At 46.6% G+C, this 27,091-nt stretch overlaps 2 protein-coding genes across 5 annotated transcripts in view; one reads left to right on the top strand and one right to left on the bottom strand.

The window, feature by feature from the left end:
- Nucleotides 1–13,047, top strand: part of Iqcg (IQ motif containing G) — a 36,929-nt gene extending 23,882 nt beyond the window's left edge. Inside the window, exons 7-11 of the mRNA XM_032900129.1 lie at nucleotides 460–621; nucleotides 1,810–1,884; nucleotides 9,581–9,712; nucleotides 10,629–10,730; nucleotides 12,645–13,047. Coding sequence (XP_032756020.1) covers nucleotides 460–621; nucleotides 1,810–1,884; nucleotides 9,581–9,712; nucleotides 10,629–10,730; nucleotides 12,645–12,773 — 600 coding nt within the window. The 3' untranslated portion in view covers nucleotides 12,774–13,047. The remainder of the gene's footprint in view (nucleotides 1–459; nucleotides 622–1,809; nucleotides 1,885–9,580; nucleotides 9,713–10,628; nucleotides 10,731–12,644) is intronic.
- Nucleotides 13,048–14,370: 1,323 nt separating this feature from the next.
- Lrch3 (leucine rich repeats and calponin homology domain containing 3) overlaps nucleotides 14,371–27,091 on the bottom strand; it is a 102,723-nt gene continuing 90,002 nt past the window's right edge. For 3 of the 4 annotated variants that reach the window (XM_032900124.1, XM_032900125.1, XM_032900126.1), the window contains 2 exons: nucleotides 24,685–24,762; nucleotides 14,371–17,609 (listed from right to left, as the gene is read on the bottom strand). In XM_032900124.1, coding sequence (XP_032756015.1) covers nucleotides 17,472–17,609; nucleotides 24,685–24,762 — 216 coding nt within the window. In that variant the 3' untranslated portion in view covers nucleotides 14,371–17,471. Of the gene's footprint in view, nucleotides 17,610–20,296; nucleotides 20,842–24,684; nucleotides 24,763–27,091 lie in introns of those variants that run through there. The other variant, XM_032900123.1, reaches the window with a different exon arrangement.

The raw sequence follows: 27,091 nt of genomic DNA, 5'->3' as shown, positions 1-27,091 counted from the left end.
TGGCTTTGAGCCACTAAGGATGTAGCTAAGGATGACCTTGGACTTCTGATCATCCTGCCCTCCTTTCCTTAGGGCTGGGACTATGGGTATGTTCACCACACCCAGGTTCATATTCTTTCCTTCTGTGAGTCAGGGTCTCAGTGTGTATCTCTGGCTGGTCTAGAGCTCGCCATGCAAACAGGCTGACCTGAAACGCACACTAACCCACCTGCCTGTGCCTCCAGAGCACGGGATTAAAGGTGCATGACCAGCACTGTTTTTAATGAGACAGGTTCTCCTCTGCGGCCCTGGTTGGCCTGGAGTCTGTGGTAAGCCTTGTGCTCGGTCCCCTGGCACTGACTCATTTTGATTCATGCTATTGTGAGGACTGAGTACGTGTCCCTTAGTGTGCTACGAGAAGGCCTGTTGACGTATAAGCTCAGTGAATTTTAGTTCAGGAACCTGGTCTTATCTCTGCAGAATGGAAACGAATACATTGCTCACCTCAGAGACCAGCTACAAGAGGTGAAGGCAAAAACCAACCTGGAGAATCTTTATATGAAAAGGAACACTGAGCTGCAGGTTTCCCAGACCCAGAAGAAGTGCAACAGAGCAGAAGAGCTCCTGCTGGAGGAGATTGAGGTAACCTATGCCACATTCGGCTGTCTGGGGATGGGACTCAGTGACAGCACATGGCAGCTTCTCAGTCCAGCTCCAGTATCAGCAAACGACAGAACAGAACCCAGGCAGAGGATGTCATGTGGGCTGGAGAGCTGGGCCAGCCGGTAAGAGTATGCATTTCAGGGTTGGGGATTTAGCTCAGTGGTAGAGCGCTTCCCTAGCAAGCACAAGGCCCTGGGTTCAGTCCCCAGCTCCAAAAAAAAGAAAAAGGAAAAAAAAAAAAAAAAAGAGTATGCATTTCTTCCAGAGGACCTGAGTTCGGTGCCCAGCACCCATGTTTGGAGGTTCCTAACCTCTGGTAACTCCAGCTCCATATTTGTACGTGTACGTGTGTGCCCATGAAGGCCAGAGGCACTGGGTCCCACAGAGCTGGAGTTACAGGTGCTTTTGAGCACTGTGTGCTGGGAACCAAAGTTACAGTTACGTCCTCTAATCAGAGCAGTCTGCACTCTTCACGGCTGAGCTCTCTCCCGCCTCAGTGAGGTGCTGTCCACGATAATGTGCCAACGACAAAACAAAGTCAGAGGAAGAGAAGGTTAGGGTTTCTGCTCATGACCAGAGCAGCCCTGGAGGTCAAACATAAACAACTAACTGGGGTCTTCAATATTTGTATGTAGAGACTTTAATGGCTATGCCTCCTGCTTCCCGGTGTGACTTGCAGAAGCCCACTCTGAAACCTCACCTCCTGGGTGTGCTCTCCAGCTACCCAAGCCCGCTTCTCTCTCTTCCCTCCCCGCTCCGTCGTCTTTCTTCTTCTGGTTAACTCACTCTAACTCACATTGTAGTGCAGGGCTGGCCTTAAACTGATCCACCTGCCTCAGCTTCCAGTGTTCTGGGGGTCCAGGTGTGGGCTGTCGTGCCTGGCTCTGTCCGCACACTTCACCACATGCTTCTTGAACGCTGTGATTTCCTTCTGGGCTGAGAATCTTGAAGCATTGTTTTTAGATGACAGGACTGTGATAGCTTTTTCTGGGACCCTTATGTGTGTATAACGGGGTGCCAGCCCATGCCTCTGGAGTGTTTGTGGAGTACAGAGTGGAGCCACACAATTGCTCTGTAGGAAGCGCGGGGTCCGGGCAGCACCCACCATCTGGGAACTGCTGACCTCAGCCTTGCTGGGTAGAGAACTGGGTGTTTGGTGCCTTACAGAAACTGAGGTTGAAAACTGAAGAGGAGAACCGGGTTCACATGGAGATCGAAATGTTCCTTAAAAATCAGCAGCAGGTGAGTCGCCCAGGCATTGATTCCACAATTGTAAGAACTCACGCACGGCACTGGAGAGACAGCTCAGAGGTTAAGAACACTGGCTGCTCTTGCAGAGGACCTGGGTTCAGTTCCCAGCACCCACATATCAACTCATAGTTGTAACTCCAGGCCCAGGAGACTCAGGGCCCTCTTCTGGACATAAGGGCACTGGGTGTACATGGTGCATATACACACATACAGGCAAACACCCATATGATAAGGTAAAGAGATCTTTTAAAAAAAAAGCCTATTTATGGGCTGGAGAGATGGCTCAGTGGTTGAGAGCACTGACTGCTCTTCCAGAGGTCCTGAGTTCAATTCCCAGCAACCACGTGGTGGCTCACAAACATCTGTAATGGGATTGATGCTCTCTTCTGGTGTGTGAAGACAGCTATGGTATACTCACATACATAAAATAAATAAATCTTTTTAAAAAATCCACTTATACAATTCTTTTGTGTTTAAGGACAGTGGCGTCTCATGATGCAGTCTGGTTGGCCCACAGTTTACTCTGTAGACTGAGATTCAGTATCTCTGCCTCCCAAGTGCTGGGATTAAAGGCAGATGCCACTGAACTTAGCTATGACTTTAAAAAACCTTCTAATGGGCTGAAGAGGTGCTCAGCAGGTAAAATGCCTGCTGCGTAAGCATCGGACCTAAGATATATCTTAAGACAAAAAAGCCAGGCGTGGGATTACACTTGGATCCCAGCTTCAGCGTGATGGTGATGGTGGCGATGTCAGTCCTTGGGGTTTGCAGACAGCTTGTGATAGTGAGAGATCTTGTCTCAAAAAAGCAGGGCGGGGTGCTACAGAGATGGCCTAATGGGTCAGAGTGCGCATTACTCCTGCAGAGGACTGGGTGGCCCACGACTGCCTGTAACTTCAGTTCCAGGGAATTGGATACCCTCTTCCTGCCTTCCCAGGACCCAGCATGCACACCCTACACTTGCAAATTCTCTCTCTCTCTCTCTCTCTCTCTCTCTCTCTCTCTCTCTCTCTCCCCCTTAGGTCTTAGGTATTCTATAAATGGATTTGTATGTGTGAATGCACTCATGTGTAAAATGTGTGCATGAATACGTCTGTATGCCCACGCCCACAAGTGTATATGGAGACCGGAGGTTTATTTACTGTGTGTGTATTTGTGTGTGTGTGTGTATGTGCATATATATATATTTGCTGATTTTTTTTAATTATAAAAATAACATGCCCAGTTGAAGTTTTTAGATTATCAATTGCTTTCTCATTTTGTTCATGTTCTTACAATCACTTCTCGAAGTAACTTAAAATAATTATAAAATGTCTCATTGAATGGTGGTGGCACATGTCTGTCCCAGCCACCATTGGTCATCATTGCAGGTGTTTATGAAAAGTGAGTTTGGGGTGTAGAGTAAGTAGGTCTTCAGAGAGACTGCAGCGGGTAACTTGTGATTCTGGATAAATGTTACTAATGCTTTCCCCCATTGTGTGCTGTGGATGAAACCCGGGCACTGCCCTTCGGTCACTAGAGATGTGTGCAGGCAGGAATTTCAAGGTGTTTATCTTCTCTGCATTGGTATGTGTGCTTGTGTATGTGTGTGTGTGTGCATGCGTGTGTCTGTGTGTGTCTGTGTCTGTGTGTGTGTGTGTGTGTGTGTGTGTGTGTCTGTGTGTGTGTCTGTGTGTGTGTGTGTGTGTGTGCCACAGCGTAAGTGTGGGGGTCAGAGCATGACCTTTTGAAGTTGGTTCTCTCCCTCACCTTTATGTGGCTTCTGGGAATAGAGAACAGGTAGGTAGGCCCCACAGACAGTGTTTTGGTCTGCGGAGCCATCTTGCTGGCCCCAGATTTAATTTTTTAGCTTTAAAGTTTTCAATCGCAGTTCTATGTTCCATAACACCCCTCGGTTGGAACATGACTGGATGTAGGCGGCAGTGTTCTCTCGGTGGACACTCAGGATGCTGCCAAGCTTTGCGGTCTCTACACATGCTCAGACCTTTCTGCGGGCACAGGGTGTCACCTTGGACTCCTCAGACATCCATGGTAGCTCTGTTTCTCAGATGGTTTGTTTGGGTTTCCTAGATCGATAAGTTCATTGGCTGGAAACTTACTTTTTTTTTTTTTTGGTAAGCTGTAATCTCATGTAACCCAGGCTGCGTCAGACTCCGGATCCTTCTTTCTGTCTCTTTATCTTGAGTGCTAGGATTAGGAATGTGAGCAGCTGTGAGCCTGGTTTGGGATATTGTGCCATCCCCACAGAAGTCAGGGCCCACCTCAGGGATGACCCCGAGGTCACACCTGGCCCACATGGGAAAGCAACCAGAGCACAGAGAAGTTTCCTACCACTCTCACCAGCTCACTCTTAGCTGCCGGAGTCTCTCATGACTTAGACATGGCCCCTGGAGATGACTGAGCATTAACTCTGAGTTGTCAGTGATTCACTGGGACCCAGAGAGCAAACCTGTAGCCCTGTCACAACGGAGCTGAGCAGTCAGATGGCACATGCAGTGTTAACTGTAGTCTCTGCCACTGTGGGTTTGCTGTTCTGTGGGACTGAACTGTGGCTCCTTCCCAAGTACTGAAAAAAATATGTATATGTGTGTGTGTGTGTGTGTGTGCATGTGTGTGTGTGTGTGTGTATAGTGGAGAAGACACACTCGGGACGACTACAATTGTAGGAGCGTCTTCCCAACCCCACTGAAAATTAAGCCACGGGCTCGCTGCCTCCCTGATGAGACTGCAGAGGTCAGCAACATCGTACAACACCTGGCACAAGCACAGGGCCTTAGACTTGCTGCTTGGTGTGTGCAGAAGCTGGCTGGCTCTTGCAGAGTCACCAGGGACTGCCGTAAGTCCAGCTGCTGCTGCTCATAGCCTTTGTCAGCGCACACCTGCAATACAGCTGCTCATAGCCTTTGTCAGCGCACACCTGCAATATAGCTGCCAGTTCTAAATCAGTGTGAAAATTCCTACCTGAAGCAGCTGCTTGTAGCAGCAGGACCCTGTGTGCCTTCTTCCTGCATGGGGACTGCTGATTCTCCAGCTGTCATATTGTGATCTATAAAGACATCTGCTTGGACACTCCATACCACACCCTGTTGCACTGATGACACTGTGCTGCTCTGCAGCAAGCATGGCAAATGATTTTGACTAAGACATCTGTGAATTAGAGGGGTCGGGTCAGCTTCATTCCTAGTGCCAATTGTGTGTGATTATGATCTTCTTAAGTAACACAAATCACGCTATCAGTTTAAACAGGCGTTTAACAAAAGAACCATGAGCTATTAACACAGGACAGATTACCAAGAAGGGATAAAGAGAGCTCTGAAGACTAGCACAGGGCTGGCTGCCAGGATCCGAGAAAGGAGCTACAGAGGTGGAGGAAAGGCAGATCTTTCCATGACAAGATTCAGGCTCATTAGAGAAACGGTGCATAGTTTCCTGGACGCCAAGAGGTGCTTTTGCATATGGGTCTTAGTATGTAGCTCAAGGTGTTCTCCAACTCATTTTGATCCTCATGCCTGTCGCCTTCTTCTTTCTTCCTCTTCTTCCTCTCCTCCTCCTTCTCTTCTTCCTCCTCCTCCTCCTCCTCTTCCTCCTCCTTCTCCCTCTCCTCCTCCCTTCTGTCCCTTCTCTTCCTCCCTCCCTCCTTTCCTCCCTCTTCCTCCCTTCTTCAGTCAGGTGAATACTCAGGTGTATAAGATGGACTATTTTTATTCATTGAGATTATCTTCTTCCCTTTTAATATGTTGAGGAAAACACTGTAGCTTTGCCGTTGTGTCCTTTACATTCTTGGGGTTAGCCTTACCTGGTCACAATGCATATAATGCTGCAGTTGTCAGTTAGTGCCACTGGGTGTCACACAGCAACAGCAGTGTGACCGGGATCCCGAGCGCAGGGAGCCTCCAGGAGCCCTCCTGTCGTGTCCTCTATCGCCCTCTGCTGACAAAGCTTAGTATTTTGCTAGGTGATTGAAGAAACATTTCCAGTAAGGCCAGGCCATGCAGAATGAACTTGGAGCTGAGAGGCAGTAGCTGGTAGTGGACTCAAACAGGGAGGTTTGCTCTCTAGATCACTGGTGTGCACATTTTATTACGTGAAGGGGTTTCTTGTCGAAGTTTTTTTTAAGCCAGTGTCAATCCATTTATTTTTAATTTTGTTTTGGTGGTGGTGTGGTGGTGGTGGTGGTAGGAGGAGGACAGCATACATAGCCCTGGCTGACTTGGAACTCACTATGGAGACAAAGCTGGCCCCAAACCCAAAGAATTTTGAGTCCCCTCTTAAATGCCAGGATAAAGGTGTGTCACCACACCCAACCGGGATGCAGTCTTTTCATCTTTCAATATGATTTTTTTTGATGATATATTTTTCTCCTTTAATATACATTTATATATCTTAAGTTTATTTATTTATTTGTCTATGTGTACCTGCTGCATGGAAGCCAGTGGAGTGTGCCAGATCCCCTGGGACTAGAGTTACAGGTGGTTGTGACATGCTCAAACTCAGACCCTCTGCAAGACCAGGATAGGCTCCTAAGCACTGAACACCCCTCCAGCTTCTGTAGAGGCATGGACTGTAGTATCTGTCCACTAATGTTGAGTCATCTCTCCTTTCCTAGGATAAAGTCTACCTGGGGATGGCGTGGTGTTAGCAGCCACTATAGCCGATGTGCTTTCATTTTTTTTTTTTCTTTTTTCTTTTTTTTCGGAGCTGGGGACTGAACCCAGGGCCTTGCACTTGCTAGGCAAGCGCTCTACCACTGAGCTAAATCCCCAACCCCTGCTTTCATTTTTATATCTGTTTTCTGGGGCTATTTTGTTGTGTTGCTTCCAGAGTTCACTGGCTTGGCTGCATGGCAAGAACTTTTCCATCTTCCTATGAACTGAAATGGAATAGAGAAATATATAATCTGTTTGTGGTGTTTGAGGTGTAGTAAAGCCCAAGCCTTCTCGACTGGGTATCTCTTTCTCTTGTCTTTATGTGTTTGCAGAAGGTGTCACATTTATCTTCTTGGGTGTCATATTTTAAAGGGGAAACATTGGGACGCCTAGAATGATTTTTAGCTCTTCATTTACCAGATCTTTCTGAGTCATGCTTAGTAGTATGTCTTCCTAGGAGAGAATCCATTCTGTTTCCGTTCTTTGGAGACAGGTCTCCTGCTTCTGCCCCCAGTGCTGGGTTCAGGCCTGCTCTGCCATACCTAGTCTTCTATAGCTTACTCCTGGATGCTTCTGGAGTTAGGAGTTACATATGTCTGCTTTTCACTAGTAGCTGTCGAGACTTACTTTTGAATTATTTTGTCTGTGTGTGGGCATGAGTGCCGGTACCCAGGAGGTCAGAAGACGGCTTTGGACTCCTGGGTTACAGTCTGCTGAGCCTGTAAGGACATGGGTGCTGGGAACTGAAATAGGTCTTCTGGAAGAAAACAACAGTGTTACCTCATAAGCTCAATGGCAACCTTTACATTTTTTGTTGTTGTTTTGTTTTCCAAGACAAGGTTTCTCTGTGTAGCCCTGGCTGTCCTGGGACTTGCTCTGTAGACCAAGCTGGCCCTGAACTCATAGATCTGCCTGCCTTCACCTCTTGAGTGCTGGGATTAAAGGCCTGGGCCACTACCTACGTTGCTGTAATCTTTACATGTTTTTATACATGCCTAGGTTTTACTGTCTCTCTTAGGTCTAGAATTAATCATTATGCACGTTCTGTTTCTTTTATTAAAATTTTCCAATATCCTGTATTGAAATCAATTTTATACAAGTGTCAGTCCATTAGCCTACCACTGTTACACTGCAGTGGGCTGTGTGTGCAGCTTTTTGTATCTCCACTTTATAACCAATGGCTGAGAGAGCTAGCGGTCCAAAGAATTCAAGTGAACTTGAGTGCAAGACTTGAACCTTAGCCATCTGCCTTCAGAGCCCAGGCTCCACCCATTAGACCTGACTGCCTCCTGAGGGTTTTTGTTTTTTGTTTTGTTTTGTTTTGTTTTTCATTTTCCCTTGCAGAAGGGACATCTTCAAGTAACTTGCATAGACTGGATCTCATCATCTTTCATCTTTCATATTTGAAACTTTGGCTGGCATCTTTTTTTTTTTTCTTTTTTTCGGAGTTGGGGACCGAACCCAGGGCCTTGCGTTTGCTAGGCAAGCGCTCTACCACTGAGCTAAATCCCCAACCCCTTGGCTGGCATCTTAATTCATATCTGTTTTCATTTAGAATTTTGAAGACTCCTCTCCCCTCAGCCAAGGTGTCTTATATCCCAGGCTGGACTAGAACTTGCTATGTAGCTAGCGAAGGTCTTGAACTCCTGATCCTCCTGCTTCTACTCTGGCTACAGGTGTGGGCAGCCATGTCTAGTTTTATGTGGTGCAGACTATCAAACTCACGGCTTTGTGCATGCCAGGCCAGCACCCCAGCATCCCAGCGTCTCAGCCTCCCAGCACCCCAGCCTCCCAGTGTTCCAGCATCCCAGTGTCCCAGTATCTCAGTGTCCCAGTGTCCCAGCATCCGAGTGTCCCAGCATCTCAGTGTCCCAGTATCTCAGTGTCCCAGTGTCCCAGTGTCCCAGCATCCGAGTGTCCCAGCATCCGAGTGTCCCAGCATCTCAGTGTCCCAGCATCTCAGTGTCCCAGCGTCCTAGTGTTCCAGCAGGGATATCCCCAGCCCACATTTCAGTCTTTTTTGATGAGTGTTCAGTATTGTTAATTTAAAAAAAAAGGGGGGGGCGGCTGATGTCTTTGCTTATATTTCAGAATTTTCTACCTGTTTCTTTGCAGTTTACCCACCGAGGTATCTGAAAGCCACCCCCAACCCCCGTGCATTTTTATCTTGGCTTTCAGTGTCAAATTCACTTCTGAAGTGTGTGAGTTTGTCTTAGTTACCTTGTTTTGCAGTGCTGGTTGTCAAACCCAAGGCCACACATGCTGCACCTTCGTCCTGCTTCTGTTTTGTGTATTTTTCTCACTTTATTAGTTCTTTGATAATTTCATAAAAACATAAATCATAATTATTCTTCTCCTCAAACTCCTCTGAGATCCAACCCCCACTTCCCTACCCACCTGAATCCTTAAAAAAACACAACTCAGGGTTGGGGATTTAGCTCAGTGGTAGAGCGCTTGCCTAGCAAGCACAAGGCCCTGGGTTCGGTCCCCAGCTCCGAAAAAAAGAAAAAGAAAAAAACAAAAACAAAAACAAAAAACACAACTCATCAGATATAATTAGTGTGCAGATACAGTTAGTGTGGCCCATCTTCCCCAGAATAGCATTCCAGTGGGTGTGGTGACTACCAGGGGCCACAGCCTCAAAGCAAAGGCCTCTGCCTCTCTCAACAGCTACCAATGGCCATTAGCTCCTTAGCTAGGGGGCGCCTTCTCACCCACCTCCACACAGCATTCTGGGATCTTGTCTGGCTTGACTTTAATGCATCTTGTACATGCCGTCATATGCTGTGAGTTCATAGGTGTCCCTCCTCTAAAAATGTAGTTGCTTACACGCAGAAAAGTACACAAATAAGGAGTGAACAGCCACCAGTCACAAAGAACACGTCAGCATCTGGGCTGGCCTCCCTCAGATCCTCAGCAAGTCTGGTGTGATCAGATCTCTGTAGGAACTTGGTTGTTATTGAACTTGCTCTGACTGGCATCACACGGCCCTGTTACTGATGTCTGGTGGGAGCCATGTTTTAATGTGTTTTTCCAAGTAGAAGCTTGAGGAGAAGCTCGAGTTCTGGATGGAGAAATTCGATAAAGACACAGAAGCAAAGCAGAACGAGTTAAACGCTCTCAAGGCGGCCAAGGCCAGTGACCTGGCGCACCTTCAAGACCTGGCGAAGATGGTAAGGGGTGGCCGGGTGACCCTGGGGAGTCTGGGAAGTCAGTTTTAGTCAAAAGTAAACGACGGGGTTCTCTGCCGATGACGATGATGGGGTGAGCGGTTGTGGCACTAATGCTAGAACGACTCTGTTGCAAGCACGCTTTAGGTTGAAATTACTTAAAACTCCTTGAGAGAAATGCTGCGTTAAACAAGACAAAATTTGTATGGTTCTTAGAGACGATTTAAAAATGTCGATTTCTGAAAACCTGCTTTCATTGGGTAGATGTAAAACTTCCTGAATTTCTAGTTTAAAACATGGCTGTTTGCATATGTACATTTTTTAAAGATTTATTTATTTATCATATACAAAGACACTGTCGCTGTCTTCAGACACACCAGAAGAGGGCATCAGATCTCATTACAGATGGTTGTGAGCCACCATGTGGTTACTGGGATTTGAACTCAGGACCTCTGGAAGAGCAGTCAGTGCTCTTAACCACTGAGCCATCTCTCCAGCCTGCATATGTACATTCTATTAAGGTTTTATCTGGAGGATACCAATGTGTATATGTATGTGTGTGATTTTAAAACAGAATCTCATTATATTGACCTGACTAGTCTTGAGCTTGTTACAATCCTCCTGCCTCTGTCACAAGTGTGCCACTACATCTGACTTAGTATTTCATCTTCATTTTAAAGCTTAATCTTGAATTATTTAAATTAAAAAAAGAGGAACAATTATATAATGTAAATACACACTCCGGGAATCCAGCAGGATTTTTTTTTTTTTTTTGAGACATACCCTTGTTGTGTAGACGAGATTGGCTTTGGACTTTCGTCAGAGTTCCCTCCTGTGTCTCTGGAGTTCTGGAACTACTGGCACGTAGGACTGGTTGGGCTGCTGCCAAGCTGACTTTGCTCCTTGTGCATTTGTGCAGATCCGGGAGTATGAGCAGGTCATTATTGAGGACAGGTTAGAAAAGGAGAAGACCAGGAAGAAGCTGGAGCAGGATGACCTCGAACTGAGGAGCATTGTGAAGGTAGGACACTTGGGTTGGAGGTACAGGCAGAGGGTGGGTCGCCCGGTGTCCTGCTGCACATGGTGAGGGTGTGCCCACAGTCCACAGTGCAGGGCAATGGTTGACAGAACAGCAAGCCTGGCTCCTGATCTGGGGAGGAGGTGAGCAGTGCAAGGAATCCTCTGTCCAGACACTGGCTCTGAGGTCACGCCTAACCAAGGCAAGGCGGCTGTGTAAGCAGGCATTTCTGAATGTCCTGCCCTCCTCCATACCCGGTTGTAAGTCAGCCCTAGCTGTGTGATGCCTTCCAATAGAAGTTGCTTTTTAAAAGAGGTGGAAGGGACAAAGCAAGTTAGAATAAAATATTTAAAACCGTATTTAAAACTTTAATTATATACACACATGCATATATAATTTATTCATTTTGAGACTGTTTTTCTCCACAGCCCTGACTATCCTGGGACTGTGTAGTCTGCAGTGCCCCTCTCTCCCCAGCCTCTTGGCTCTCGGGGATTATAGCAATCAAACCCGGCTGAGAGAGTGAACTACCTCATGAACATTTTCTCTGAACCTGCAAATATTAACAATGACAGCAGGATCAGTTCCAGGTTCTGGAAATTACTTTTAAGAATCATTTTTACTTTTAATTATGATTATGTCTGTGTCTGTGGGTGGGTTTGTGCACGTGAGGGCAGGTGCACTGGAGAGGCATCAGATTCCTTGGGGCTGGAGTTACAGATGGTTGTGAATTTCCAGATGTGGGTGTTGGGAGACTAACTCAAGACATCTGCAAGAGCAGTGTGTGCGCTTAACTGCTGAGTCCTCTCTCCAGCCCTTGGGGAAACATTTTTAAAGAAAAACTGCAATGCAAAAACAGCAGCTAGTTTGAAACATCCCCTCAAAAACCCCAAAAAACCAACCTCTGCCTGGAAGAGCATCCTTCAAGGGCCCTGGCAGGGATGAATTTGAGATGTAGAGTGGGAGGCTGCCCGTGAATCCACTGCCCACGTGCTGGAATTACAGGTGTTTGCCATCATGCAGGCCATGCTCTGTTGTTTTGTGGTACTGGGTATCAAGCCCAGAGCCTCTTTAGCATTTTTTTTTTTTTTAACTGTGGTTATCACTAAGCCACAACCATAAGTCCAAAATGAGAACTTTAAAGTACTTTCAGGACCAGATATCAAAACATCTTTAGCTGGTGATGCATGATCCTTTAGTCCTAGGACCTAGGAGGCAGAGGCAGGCAGATCTCTGTGAGTTTGAGGCTAGCCTGGTCTACAGAGGGAATTCCGGGATAGCCAGGACTTCACAGAGAAACTGTCTCAAAAAAACCAAAACCAAATACCAAAAAAGCCAAAACAAAGTGGGGAAAGTCATCTTCGATCTTCCTACTAGGGAAATCTAGTGTTTAATTAGTAACTGTTGATCAAGCTTCTGTTTTCTATTCCTTAAGATTTGATTTTGAGTGGAGAGCTAGCCCAAAACTGCTTCTGTTCTCACCAGCGGATTCATGTGCTCTAGTAGGGTAGTGTGATTTTATAATCTAGACAAGAACAGTTGCATTAAACTGACAAAGACATTCCAGGGCTATCTGAATCCTGGCCGTTTAGCAGCCCCTTAAAGGTCTGTGATACACTGTTGACCACTGAGACTTCTCAGTGCATCCCTGACTGGACACAGGTAATAGGCATTCACTCCCTTTGCATCAGTGGCTGTGAGGTGTGAGGTGTTTACACAGAAGTTGAGGCTGTAAGTCTGAAGGAAGACTTGGCCTAGTATACTAGATAGGTATGAGTAGGTAGCCATACTGACAGCAACCTGCCCACTTCCATGTCTCGGACGTTCCTGAAACACATGCTACTGTTGGTTCTCTCCTCTGTACAAAGTTGGGTGCTGTTGGGCACAGAGATGAATTTCCCTGCTTCTCTCTTCCAGCTCCAGGCCTGGTGGCGAGGTACAGTCGTTCGGAGGGAAATTGGAAGTTTCAAAATGCCCAAGAAAGAAAAAGATGACAGCAAAGATGCGAAAGGCAAGGAGAAGGACAAGCGGAGAGGCAAGAAGTAACGAGTTTCTACTGTTCCTTCTCAGGACTCGACACGTGTGATGCTACCACGGCACCCACCGACGTGCTCCCGGAGACACCTGGGGAGCTGGCTATGCTTGATGTCTGGTTTTCAAAGCCCAGTCAGGGCTGTCACACGGCTATAGGACTCTTCAGACTAGACTTTGGGGGGAAGCCATTTGAACATGGCTTATTGTGAACATCCTTATTCTCCCTCACCACAAAGCAGTTCATTCACTGGCTTATAGTCAAGTATTAAAAACTCCTGGCACATCTGATCTGACCCCATTCCATATGACCAAAGTGAAAAACTATGAGTAAAAGTGAATTATTCAGTGAGAATTGAAGGTTATCACCTAGCATCATGTGAACGCACATGTAGTTAAATAAACCTTAGCTCCTGCCTGTCACACGGGGTGACCATTAGTCTAGGGATGGTGGTGTTGAGGGACAGCACATAATACACCTCTTACATAAGCTGTTCCAGTGACTTTTCTGGGGACAGATAGGGGTGGAGGATATGAGACGGAAATGGTGTGTAAACACATAGTCCTCCAGTGGTTAAGACTGGGCTATGGGTTCTCTAGAAGGCCAGTTTTGAGATTATGTTTGTCAAGAGACACAGCCCTGCCCATCATCCGGATATTAAGACGTAAAGAAATGAGACATGAAAACTAGCCTGTGTGGTGTGCAGCAAGCAGCTCTCCCTTAAAACCAGTGAGCCCACCGGGTCATTCCTGCTTTGACTTTCAGCCCAGCTGGCTCACTGCTCTCCACCCTGCCTGTTTCTTTCTGTGGATGTGTGCACAATGTACGTTGGAGCACATCATACAGGGTTCAAAGGACAACTCTGTGGACTCAGTTCTCCCCTTCCACCTTTTTGTGGGTTCTCCGCACAAATTCAGGTTGCCAGGATCACTTTGGAACTCACAGTACAGACCAGGCAGGCCTCTGCCACCCTGTGTGCTGGGATTAAAGACAAGCACTGCCACGCCCAGCTTGTTTCCTTAGAACCAAACACGCACAGTGGTATGTGGGCCCAGGCATGGAAACATGTATGTATATGCACAACACAGCTTGCAGGGGGTGGGGTCAGAGGACAGGTTCCAAGAAGTATTTCCTTCTACTGTATCTCTTTGTACTATTCAGGTCCTGGACATCAGTCATTAGACTTGGCCTGCTGAGCCATTTCATTGGCCCTTAGCTTTTTTTTTTTTGGTCCGGTGAGGGAAAAGTTACCTTAATGCATCTTACATATTTCTTGAATATGAAATTTAAACTTTTTCGCAGGGTCTCATGTAGCCCAAGCTGGTCTCAAATTCACTATGTAGTCTGGTGGCCTTGAACCTCATGCGGTGCCTTCTGAGTGCTGGGATTGCAGGCGTGAGGGAGCATGCCTGGTTTACGCAGTGCTGGGAACGGAGCCCGGGGCCTGATGCATGCATGTAGGCACACTCCTCACACTCCAACCCCAGCCTGAACGGAGCCTTCTCACCCACTGCCAGCGCAGGCCATCCTACTATCTGTACCTCAGAGGTTCAGTGAGCCAGAGTTGGTCTTTCCTTGATTTGTCTTTGGCAAGCAAACCATGCTTCAGGCTGGAATATTTTAAAGTGTTTATTACATGCTACTGGAGGATTGGCTTTTATTTTAATGTCCATATATAAGATGACATACAAGCAATTTAAAATAACACACAGTATTGACATATTTATACTTAGAACTTACACAATATATTTACAAACATACAAATATAGGACAATGTTTATAAAACCTTTCATTAATTACAAGTTTATAACATTTCAGAAATAAAATCTGCTGTAAACCACCTCACTGCAATGTGTATACAAAAGGCTTCTATAACCAAGTTTTCCTTCATTTCTACAACCATCTAGGTACTTAGTTCTTAAAAGTCCATCAGACTCCTCCGCCTGTCACGTCGTTAGTCACTGCTGACTAGAGGAGGCAAAGAAGTGGAGGGCTCCCTCATTAGCTGCAAGGGTGGATCTACAGAGCTGCTGGGTTGAAGCCGTGCACTGCTCTGCCTTTTCTCATCTGTTCTAGACAGATACCAAGGTTCCTCCTCCAGAGAGTTTATCAGACTTGTTCATTACAGGGAAATCCTGGTCGGAGTGCCAGGCAGCCTGGAGACTGCTGCCATAGCGTCTCTGTGGTGGCAGGGCAGAGCCGGGCAGGCTCTTGGCGTATCTACCTTAGCATGGGCAAGGTAGCCATTTCCAGTCAGGGGACTATGCCATGGCTAATAAGCTAATTAGATATTAGCCTATCTCCTGCTGGGGCCTAGCAAGGTTGAATACCCAAATGAATTGTCCTTTCCAATTTGGAAACTTGTAAGAAGTCACCAAGGCCCAACAGAAGCCCGGACTTGTTGTGTGCTGACTCACAGGAGCTGTACCACAGTTCCTGCCCTGACCATTCAAAGGTGTCATAGGAGAGCGACAGTGTTAAAATGTCCTCCTCTTCTCTCTGAGGTAGGGTCTCACTATGGAGCCCTGACTGGCCTGGAATTCAGTATGTGGACCAGATCTGCCTCCTCTGTCCCTCAAAAGCTGGGATTAAAGGCATGTGCCACCATGCTCGGCAACGTCAACTTTCTCTTCGGAACTCTTGCGGCTATTCCAAGTGTTGTATTATGCAATGTCTTCTGGAGCCATTTTCTATACAGTTAAAGTCTGGAATTTAGAAATTATGCGGAGGTCTATGCTGCCTAGACGGAAGCAACTGTGCACTGCAGAGCACAGCTGGTCATAAGCAAGCTCTGGCTGCTGGCTCTGGGGACTGCTGACGAGGGCTGGGCTCCGGGCTCTGCTCCTACTGTTCTGTGAGGACCACCAAGGACTGGGCAGGAGCGCAGACGCTCTATGCTACACTTACTTTTTCTCAAGATAAGGTCTTGCTATGTAGCCAAGGCTGGCCTGAAATTCATGATTCTCCTGCCCTAGTTGCTGGAGTTACAGGCATGAGCCATCATGCCTGGCTGCTGTTACAGACTTTTAAACTTGAATAAAAGTGGCAGCATTCTAATCAACACTTCTCTGCACAAACAAGGAGAAACATTATTTTGACTAGATATTCATCTTATGTACATGAGCGTTTTACCTTCATGCATGTCTGTACACCATGTGTGTGTCTGGTACTTGCAGACCCTTGGAGTTACACGCAGTTGTGAACTGACCTGTGGGTGTTGGAATCTGAACCCTGATCTGCTGGAGCAGCAAGTCTCCAGCCACAGTCTGTACAGCCCACTGGGCTCCCAATCCTGATCCTCCAGCGCCCACTTCTGGGATGTCTGGAGTCACAGGCCATGTGCCTCTCTGAACCTTTTTCAGGTGATGCTGGGGATGGGATGGAGCCTGGTCCAGTATCAAAGGTTTCAGATGCTGCACAGGGTAATACTGTTCTGAAATGCAAGCCTTGGGAAGAAAACCCACAAAAGTTAACATCTATAGGAAAAAAAACCCATAAAATAAAAAGCTTTATGTAATTACTGTATTTGGGTTCTAACTGCAGCAAACACCAAAGACACAACTAACAATTAAGGAGTCCAAAATCTCAGGGGAGAGAAGCCTTTGTGCTTAAATAAAGACCATACACTGTGCTGGAGTCCTTGGTCTATTTGTTCTCTGCTCACAGTGGAGGGTCTCAGGGAGGGGACAGATGAGAGACAAGAAGCTGCTCTCAGTGCTTTCTTGTAGCTATGGAAACTAGCTGTCACCTACAAGGATTCTAAGATATGTCTTTCCTTCAGTCCTATTGGCTTTGTGTTCAGTCCCAGGAGCGGGGAACTGAGTCTGCTGTGCCTGGTCCAGGTGCCTGGGATCAGCACGCAGGGCTCACTGAGGCAAATGCAAACACTGCTGGGTAGTGCGTGCTACACTTTATAGCTTACAACTGTGTGTGGAGTGTGTCTGTTCAGGAAACAGCAGGGTGAGCACGGAACCACTCTCTAGGAAAAGATGGGGTAGGAGTAGGCAGGCCTGGGGAGGGGCCTGGGTACTGGCCTTAGATACCTGTTATACTGTGCAGAACCTCGGGCTTCTCTATGGTTTTGCTCTCTTTGACAGAGAAGTCCAAGCCATCATAAAGTTAGCCTTTGATTTGAATGTGGTTGAGAACTGCAGCAGGGGTGGTACCCCAAACCACATAACTATGTGTCTGGAAACAGTGGTCTCCACTGCCCGAGAAACACAATGTCTGCTGAAAATGCAGGCTCCCAGGCCACGTCCCAACCTTTGATACAAGTCTGGATTTCACAAATGCTCCAGAAGAATCAAGTCCAATGGTGGAAACCATCGAGCTGTAGACACCTGGCAGCTGGCAGAGATGATAACACATCTGTCCTCTGAAAGAGCTTGCTATCCAGCTGTGAAAATACTGGCTCTGGCATGGAAAACGAGCCTGCTCCCCATGAAGAAAAGCACAGGCAGCTTAGTCTTCCATGATGGGTCCTCAGGAATGAAAGTTCCAATTAAAAAAACTGTGTCTTCATTAAAAATAAGAAATAGTGGAAATGGGTTTAATCTCCCCTAAAATGGAGAAATGGAACACAATATTCCCAGCAGGAATCATGAGACAGTGCTTCTAGGAACACGCAGGGCTCACTCTGAGCAGGCAGCACCAGCGATCGAGTCCTCCTGCTCCTTGTCCTGCTGTGCCAACATGCAGGGCCCGGGGAGACCTCAGACAGCAGAGAGCTGTGGTGGCTGCTGCTGCGGCTGCTGCTTGGGTGGGGCAAGTTCCAGGAGGGCCTGGACTGTCACTGCAACCTGGCCCAACCCTTTCTCTTCTAAAATGTGCAGAGGCAAACATAATTGCTCCTGAAAGGGGACAATGTAACAAACAAATAAGAAAACAGGGTGAACATCAGAGAGCTGAGAGAACACAGGGCCTTCCCACCCGCCCCCCAGAATAATCGAGTGACATATAGAAAGTTCCTGGTAAACCCACCCTGCTAAAGGAGGCAGACGCAGGCGTGTCTCACACTCGGGGATACTTTATTAACACAATCACAGTCCATAGCGACGTTTGGAAAGCAGAAGACCAACGGGACACACATTTATACGATAGAGAAGAAGAGAACACTGCAGAAAGCCACATTCTATCTCTAACAAAGACCAGAGCAGACTTACAGAGCAGGTACAAATGTAAAAACAGCCCAGATACAGCAGTGCTCAAGTGGAAGACAGGGGTCACAGAGGACACTCTGGGAAGGATACATAGGCAGCAGGGACACAGCATGGTTTGTGAATGACTCTGACTGAAGGAAAGGGGAGGCTTAAAACTAAATGAGTTAAAAGTCATATTTAAAAAAGAAATTGTGTTTTAGCTGAGTGTGTAACTCAGTACGCAGAGCCAGGTCTATGAGTTCAAGGTCATAACATAAATCTAGCCCAGTAGGATAGTTTTAACATTATAACTGCTGGTGGACTACTGGGTAAGCTCGCATCTTAGTAACTGGCCCACCAAAGATGGCCGCCATTTGGGGAAGAAGGTGGATACACCTATCTTGTTTGACTTAGTACCAGTTTGGTTACTCTGGTAAGAAAAAAGGCAGATCTCAGTATAACATTGGCTTTTCTTTTTTCATCAAATTTATTGACTGATTGATTGACTGACTGACTGAGACAGTCTTTCTATGTTGACAAGGCGAACCTGGAACTCACAGACATCCTTCTGTCTCTGCCTCCCAAGGGCTGGGATTATGGACATGCACCCCCAAGCCCAGCTAAAATTAACTTTCTGTTTTTAGTGGGAATTGCCTTGCTGGACAGCTCAGGCTGGCCTCAGTGTGAGGGTTACAGGAGCACTCACTCCATCACACTCTGCACCACTTGAAACATTACAAAACGAACTGTAGTAAAAATACAGCAAGTAGGCGTCTTTAAGGCAGTTATTGGTACTTGATATAATTACTTTTCTATCTAATGCTGGTTTTGCTAAAGTCACAGCAATCTTTTGATTTGCTAATAAGACTAGCAGTTTTTTTTTTTTTTTTTTTTTTTTTTGGTTCTTTTTTGGAGCTGGGGGACCCGAACCCAGGGCCTTGTGCTTCCTAGGCAAGCGCTCTACCACTGAGCTAAATCCCCAATCCCAAGACTAGCAGTTTTGAATTAATACTTTGAATACCTCTGCAACTACAGAGTAGCTTTGTTTAAACTGAATCTGCACTGGGAGGTGCGAGTGGTGCACAGCTGTGATCCCAGCACTCAGGAGGCAAAGGCAGGCAGATACCTGAGTTTGAGGCCAGCCTGGTCTACAGAGAGTTCCAGGACAGCCAGGGCTACATAGAGAAACCCTGTCTCCAAAAATCCAATGAACAAAACTTAGACAGCGTTAAAAGGATGGATCTCTTAGCTCTGTATGGGACAAGCCCTTCCCACTGCTTGCTCATCAGCACCCAGGCCTGAGCCAAGGGCAGGTGGTGAGGTGCACAGTGGTCCAGACGCGACTCAGAGGTAGCCCTTCCACTTGCACATCGACTCTGAGGAGGGTTCCTAGGAACCCACCACTGCCAGGCCACACCACATGCAGGCCTCTGTGGGGCTTTGTTTTTTTGTCCTTTAAAAGACAAGGTCCTGCTGTGTAGCCTAGACTGAACTCAAAGTCATCCTGTTTCAGCATCCTAAGTGCTGGGATTACAGGCATGTATCATCAAACCTGGCTTTAAGCCTGACTGTGTGCGTGTGTAAAAAGACAAAACTCTACAGAACTCAGACAGTAATCACGGATCCGAAGTCTTATAAGCAAACAACACTCTGGAGGCACGGCTGTGTAGCGGTGCAGTGTGGCACTGCAGAGCACGAGCAGTGGGCAATAAAGAACAGCTCACAGCTCGCTTCACATGAAGCAAACGAGGAGGAGCAGGCGGTCAGGGGACTACAGTGGGGCACTGTGCTGCTGTCACCCCCTGAGCTGAGGGCCAGTGGACTACAGCGGGACATTGCATTGCTGTTGTCCCTTGAGCTGAGGGTCAGCTCTGCTAGTGGAGTTTGCGGACAGAATCTGTGAGAACTGCCACCTGACTCCATTCACTAAGACTCAGAGCAGCCTGCAGCTTCCTGGGGATCTGTGGCTCAGATACAGCTTCAGACACAACTGTACAGCCTACAACACACACTTCACCTATAAAATGAGTCACATGTTAGAAATGATGTGAATTCCGAACATCACATTCCAACAGATTCTGGCAGGGGATCTGTTTTCAGGCAGCACACGGTGACCCAGACCAGATCTCCTCAGATGCGGACTCTGTTCAACTGCTTAGTGTGCATGGTCTTCAACAGACTCAGTGCGCTCAGAACAGCAGTCTGGGAAATCTCCAGTGTTTTTAAACTAAAAATTCAGACCAAACTATTGGGGTATTTTAAATGCCCCATGACTTCTAAATGTCCAAACACTGTTAAAATTGGGGGTAAGTTAGGACTTCGGGGCGGAGACCTGACTGACAAGGTACTCCAAACTAGAAATGCTACCAAAATTTCCATGATGAGCAGCTGTTGAAAGGCTCAGATATCACATAGTCTTTACTTCAAAACTGAGGTTGTATCACAGTATAAAAAGATGGCCAGAGTCCTCCATGGCTCAGGATTGCTTTAATAAAAATGCTGTAACCTTTCCATATGAGAGACAAGGCCACAGGGCAGGAGGGGAGCTAGGGACTAGAGGGAACGCTCTTCTCTGTCAGCTGTCACTAGCCTACTCTGCAGTGCACTGCCTCTGTGGACACAGGACAGATAATGATGCACCTCTCAAGTCAGCAGTGTGAAAACACACGTGTGTCAGCAATTCTGTAGAGAAACAAACCTTCACCAAGCACGGAAGGAGCTGGACGGCACTGGCTGCAGGTCAGCTATAGGTGAAGACCCGGTAATAGAGCACACAGAGAATTAACATTAACGAACAGTAAAATGCCACAAAACCCAGAAGCTGGACAGACAGAGAGACAAAGCTGGATTCTTCTGCATGTGCCCCAAGAGAGAGTAGCGTTTCGACAGTTCTTTTAACGCTGAGGTTTAGCTGAAGGATGTCGGAAGGAGAACAGAGACTGTCCTGTCCAAATGCAAGCAGGAAAGGAAAACAGAAAAACACAGTCAGTGCAGCAGACCGCAGACGAATGCAGAGCTCAGAAAACCATCAGTCACAGTCGGACACACACCCTGCGGTATGTCATCGTAAATAAGAACATGCTGAAGAACAAAAGGTGGGCTCATCCACGCAGCACAGGTGAGGTTTTACTGAGCGGCAGAGTGAGCCTGCTTACGGGAGGCTAGCCACAGCCCTGAGGAGACAATGGTGAGAAGAGCTGCAGTGGCCCAGGCTGTGTGAGCCTGACAGTGGGAGGTGTGTGTCATCCCAGTCCTCCTCACACTGAGGGAAGTGGGGACAACGAGGTTGCTCACTAGAGTGGGGAATCACGAGGCCAGGCAAGCCTTGCAATGAGGGAGGTCTACTGTGGAGTCAGGTGCACTGACTCCAACCCTGAGATCAAGTCCATCATCCCTAGATGTAGTTCACTAGGCTCACGACAGAATGGAAGGAGTGTCTAAAGTCACCATTAGTGGACTCAGTCTGGAAATATTAACATATAATAACTCTAGTATATAAGACACTGGACTCAATACAGGTTTTTAAAAAATGTAAAACATTTAATAAGAGCATAATAAAAGTGAATCTCCATAAACTTCCCTATCCAGAGGTTTTCTGTGTTTCCTTATTTTTTAGTGATTCCTTCACATTTTGAGGGTGAGCTGGGAATAGATCCTAGAGAAACATTACCTTTGCTATGTCCTATCCCATTTTCCTTCATAATTTGACTCATTTTTGTGTGTCCATTTTCTTTTATTTTATTGTCTGAAACAGGGTCTCATGTTGCCCAGTTTGGGTCAAACTCACTAGGGAGCTGGAGATGACCTTCAATCAGGATCTTCCTGCTCCACTCTCCTGAGGCGAGCACAGCCATGCTCCTCCCGTGCGGACTCCCAGCTCACTCTACACAACACTTAGTAGTTACACTGACTACACAGTGAGTGACGGCCTTCACAGTTACCATCTACCTGGGCCCCAAGTCTGACTCACTAAGATACTATGTGCTCTGTTTCACAGTTCAGTGAGGGCCAGAAGGAAGCTACCAATTTGTGAGTTCCTTATCCTTCACTCTGTCCAGAAAAATGACTGTTTTTTAGCAGATGTCGAAGCACAACTAGAACTCTTTGAAGCTGGTAGAGAAGTGGGTGGAAGGCAGAGGGGAGAAGGAAGAAGTGGTTTGAGTGGATGTCCATTTCCTCGGAGTGGGAGGGTGGAGATAAAGAACCCCAGTCTAACCACCCTGGGAAAAGGTCAGTTTTAAATTGTACTTTCTCTCTCTGCTTCTGCCTTCGAATAGCTCAGCTCAGGTTGAATGCTGGCTGGGCTGTAACGAGCACTTGTAAGCCCCACTTGGAAAACGCTGACTTAAGTACGTGGTGTAAAGCACACTGATTGTACAGTTTGCTGACCAACGGCAGAACATTGTGAAAGAGCTCCAGGCTACAGACTTTATGTCTGAGACAAGATGGCTCTGCAGAGTGTGGCAGGATCTCTCACCTCTAGAAACGGTGTTGAGGGGGCTCTTGTGTCTAGAAACAGTGTTGAGGGGGCTCTCATGTCTAGAAACGGTGTTGGGGGTGCTCTCATGTCTAGAAACGGTGTTGAGGGGGCTCTCCTGTCTAGAAACGGTGTTGAGGGGGCTCTCGTGTCTAGAAACGGTGTTGGGGGGTCTCTCGTGTCTAGAAACGGTGTTGGGGTGCTCTCATGTCTAGAAACGCAGTGTTGAGGGGGCTCTCGTGTCTAGAAACGGTGTTGGGGGGTCTTTCGTGTCTAGAAACGGTGTTGGGGGGCTCTCATGTCTAGAAACGGTGTTGAGGGGGCTCTCATGTCTAGTCTAGAAAGGGTGTTGAGGGGGCTCTCGTGTCTAGAAACGGTGTTGGGGGGGCTTTCGTGTCTAGAAACGGTGTTGAGGGGCTCTCAGTTCCAGCAGGGGCAGCCCCAGCTGCTGCTCCCTGTGCTTTCATGCCACGCTCTAGTTCAGTACACAGGGTGTGCTGACATGAGATGGGAATACCTGAATACTAACATGTGCACATACACATGTGCGCATATGGACCTTAGGTCTTTCACTATGCAGAATATTCTGCCAGTTCCTTAGAAGATGGTAAATGGTCTCAGTATGTGTAATATGGTTTTATAAATTTTTATAAAACAATGATATAAAAATGTGTGACTCTGTCTATAAGAATAAAAACGTCATACCTGAGTTTAGAAAACAAAACTACAAACCCACATCACAGCAAAAAAGAACAGAATGAATGTTCTACCTGATAAGGCTAAGAAGTGAGTGTGGAATGCATGCTGGCTAATGCAGACACCAGACTTTTCTACTCTGACATGGGAAGCTGCAAGTGAAGGTGCTCTCTGAATCCTGGGCCAGTTAGAGCAGGATGGTGAACTGGGTGACTGGCCAGTGAGAAAAGCATCACTGGGAGGCTATGAGGGCTAAACAGAGCTTCTGATGGGCCCCGTCCTGAGCCAGTCCTGAGCTTCTGACAGAGGAGGCCTGTGGTTTCCGCACTGCAGACAAAGCTATGGCTTAAGGGCTGGAGGGTGTGGCTCAGTGGCTCATGGACATGTGCTCAGCAGAGCAAGCGGGAGGCACAGCTACCATCTCCAGCAAGCAAATAAAATAAGAAAACAGAAACTGCCACACACCACATCAAGTTGCTTTTTTTTACAGTGTTGTTAAGCATGGTGGTGTGCATCACAGTTCTAGCACTGGAGGCTGGGGTGGGAGGGAAGCTTCCAGAGTTCCAAGATCAGCCTGAGCACACACACTGGATCAAAGAGCCCATTTCCTCTGTCATCGACAGCTCTGTGCACCCCAAGAGTAAGGCAGCTTCTACCTGCTCTTCAAAGGGGCCTCTGAAAGAGCAGTGCAAACATTTCTTTTCCGATTGAATCTGTAAGTAATGCTTAACTATAGTACTGTCAATGACAGGAAAGAAAATAGAGCCATGGGTCTCAGCCTTCCTAATGCCACACAGGATCCTTTAACAGTTCCCCAGCCATCAAATCATTTTCATTGCTACGTCACAACTGTAGTTTTGCTACGTCTATGAACTGTAATGTAAACATCTGTGTTTCCCATGGCATTAGGTGACCACTGTGAAGGGTCAGTCAACCCCTTAAGGGGTCATGGCCCACAGGCTGAGAAGCACTGGAAGCACTGTCTCCTAAAACATGCTCACAAGTGGAGGCTGTGCTAACTTCCAGAGAACTGCAGCCTAGTGGACAAACGGGCAGGGCTGAATTAACCTCTGATCTAGTAAGATTTAGCATGGTTTGGACTATCTACCTGTACAGATATACTGTTTGTGAATTTAACTTAAACTTCTGGCAAATAGAACTCTGCTATTTTTACATGATTTTGTGAAGTCTAAAATTAGTCAAAATTAAATTTTGAATACATTTAAAATATATTTAAAAATGTTAAAAAGCTGAAGGCAAAAAAGAATTCCCAATCTGAAAGGTACCTGTGCGGAAAATATTGTTAAATATAGCTCTATTTAGTCAAACAGCTAGTGGGATGCTTAAGAAAACAGAACAATTATTTTTAATTTATTAGTTATAATATAGTTATTTCATGAGGAAAGCATGAAGGAATATTGTTGGAAAGAACACTGACAGTCTTGTAATAACATATCATGTTAGTAGTGAGTCAGCAGTTTGCAGCTATTCCTGGTAAGAACAATCATACACACACACATTGCAAGCTCATGTGTATGTGCGCACGCGTGAACACACACACACACACACACACACACACACACACACACACACACACACACACACACACATTACCTGGGGTACACCGATTTTTCTGCAAGCATCCAGGAAGTTCTCCACATTCCGCCTGCACTTTGCCATTGTTAATTTAGGCTGCCGTGAGACAAGAAAAGAGGAAACTGTTATCAACAAAGGTCCAAAAGAACGCAAACTTCACACTACTCTTGCCACCAGCCTCACAGACAACCGCTAGGCACACTAGGGGCTCTGCAAACTCCTTAGAAGATCAAACAGTGAGCGTTCATCTCAAGAGCCTCGGAACTGTTGCTGCCACTCAATTCTGCCAGGAGCAGGAAATCATCCACAAGGAGGAAGGGGCCACTGTGGCTGCTTTCCAAGAAAATAGTATCTTCAGAAATAGGAGCCGGCTATGAGAAGAGTTTGGCACCTTCCAATGTCTGTATTTGCTTTGGTTTAGTAAGGTAAGTGGTAAGAAGATATTTTTTCATTTTGAAACAAAAGAAAACTGGAGAGAACATGAAGAAAATGTATCATCCAGTGGATCATTGTTCAAGTGTGGCCACAATTAACAGTTTATTTTCTTTTGTTTATTATTTTTTGAGGCTATGGCTCTCTACATAGCCCTGCATAGCTTAGAACTGTGTAGACCAGGCTGGCCTCGAACTTAGAGATCTACCTGTCTCTGTCTACCAAGTGCTGGGATTAAAGATGTGCGCTACCATGCCTGTTCTATTTTAAATTATCATTTTATTACTATTTTATATGTATGAGTGCTTTGTCTGCATACATGCAGATGTGTATCTGTATATATTGTACATGCAGAGCTTGTAGAATCTAGAAGGTGTTGGGTCCTTGGGAACTGCAGCTATGGACAGGTGGGAGCTGCCGTGTGGGTGCTGGGAATTGAATCCGGTTCTCTGCAGGAGCAGCCAGTGCTCTTAATAGTGGCCCTATTTATTTTGCATTTAACTCATTAGACACTTTGGAAATTAAAAAGTCTTAACAATGGCTACAAAGCTACTTTACGAGATGAAATGTTGACATAGAAAATTTGCTTAATTACTAAGGAGTGAGCTTACTTTTCTATAAAGATCTGTAAATACTGGAAATAAAGAGGCATCTCATATCCTCTTAAAGTTTTGCTTTTTACCTAGTTGGTTATCATGGAACATAATGTAAGAAAAATAGGAATTTCATATTCAAAAATGATGTTTAAGTACCAGATGTGGAAGCCAGATGTTTGCAGGGACTGTGACCTACAGATTTTTTAAGTTAGTAAGTGCAGGTGCACTTGTACCATCTCTAGAAAACAAGACTTCACTTGTAAAATCTGAGTCTTCTGCAGGTAAGAAACATAATTCCTTGTCATAAGAAGAAACAAAAGCAAGGAAAGAGGGCACTGTCGTCTTGACCAGACAAAGGCAGGCAGGGCAAGGACTAGCTTTGTCACAGACAATGAAAAGGAACCAGTGAGAGGGAAGGGGACGGACAATTATCCGCCCGTTCTGATGGAACAACTTGCAAAGGATCTTGAAAAGACGACAGGAACTCAGTGTGCAGGGAGGGCCCCTGCCTGGGCCGCTTCCTCCTGGGCCGAGACACATGAACAAAAGCATCTGGAGGAGGAAGGGGGTACTCATTTCACATGTTGGGGTCTACCATCAGGGCAGCCAGAACTCAAGGGGGCAGGAACCTCAAATCAGGACCAAAGTAGAGACTGAGGATTCTGTGTATATCTGCTTGCTCCCATCCATGGCTTGCTCAGCTTGCTTTTTTTTTTTTATAAAACCCAGGACACCACTGTCCCCAGTAGGCTGGGCCCTTATATCAATCATTAATCAAGAAAATGGAGCAGAGCCTTCTCGACAGACAATTCGGCATTTTCTCAATTGAGGTTCCTCTTCCCAGGGGGCCCTGTCTTGTGCCGAGTTGACAGAACAATAATCTGGCACAGCACCCGTCCTTGCCAATGCCAGGTTCTTAACTGAGGTAAAAAGGCAGGAAAGATGAAACATAAACTGTACGATCTTCATCTCCTGACAGACGGTGCAGAGCAGCCTAGGCTTCTCTACCTGCTGCCTCACAACGGGCTCTATGGTGACTCCTGACTAGGCCGTGAAAGGTAAGATGAACTAAGAGGCAAAGGAGAGAGCTGCTAGGAGGAGCTTGGGCAAAGGGCCCAAATAAGGAGCACGCAGGGCTTGCTCAGTGCTGAGATATGCCAGAAACCCCAGGATGTGGTGCAGGCAGGGAGACAGAGTTCAAGGCTAGCCTAGGCTAAAGGAGACACAGACTAGCTGGGAATAGCAGCACACTTTTAATCCCAGCACTTAAGGGATGAAGGTGGGTAGATTTCTGGGAGTTTGTAGCCATATTGGTCTACATAGTTCTAGGTCTGCCAGAACTATACAATAAGACTGTGCCTCAAACAAGACAAAACAAAAATCCAAAAAAACAACAA

This window comes from Rattus rattus, chromosome 4 (assembly GCF_011064425.1).
Source record: "Rattus rattus isolate New Zealand chromosome 4, Rrattus_CSIRO_v1, whole genome shotgun sequence".
Taxonomy (NCBI): domain Eukaryota; kingdom Metazoa; phylum Chordata; class Mammalia; order Rodentia; family Muridae; genus Rattus; species Rattus rattus.
Note: the sequence above shows the minus strand (reverse complement) of the source record. Positions and strands in the feature narration are given on the sequence as shown.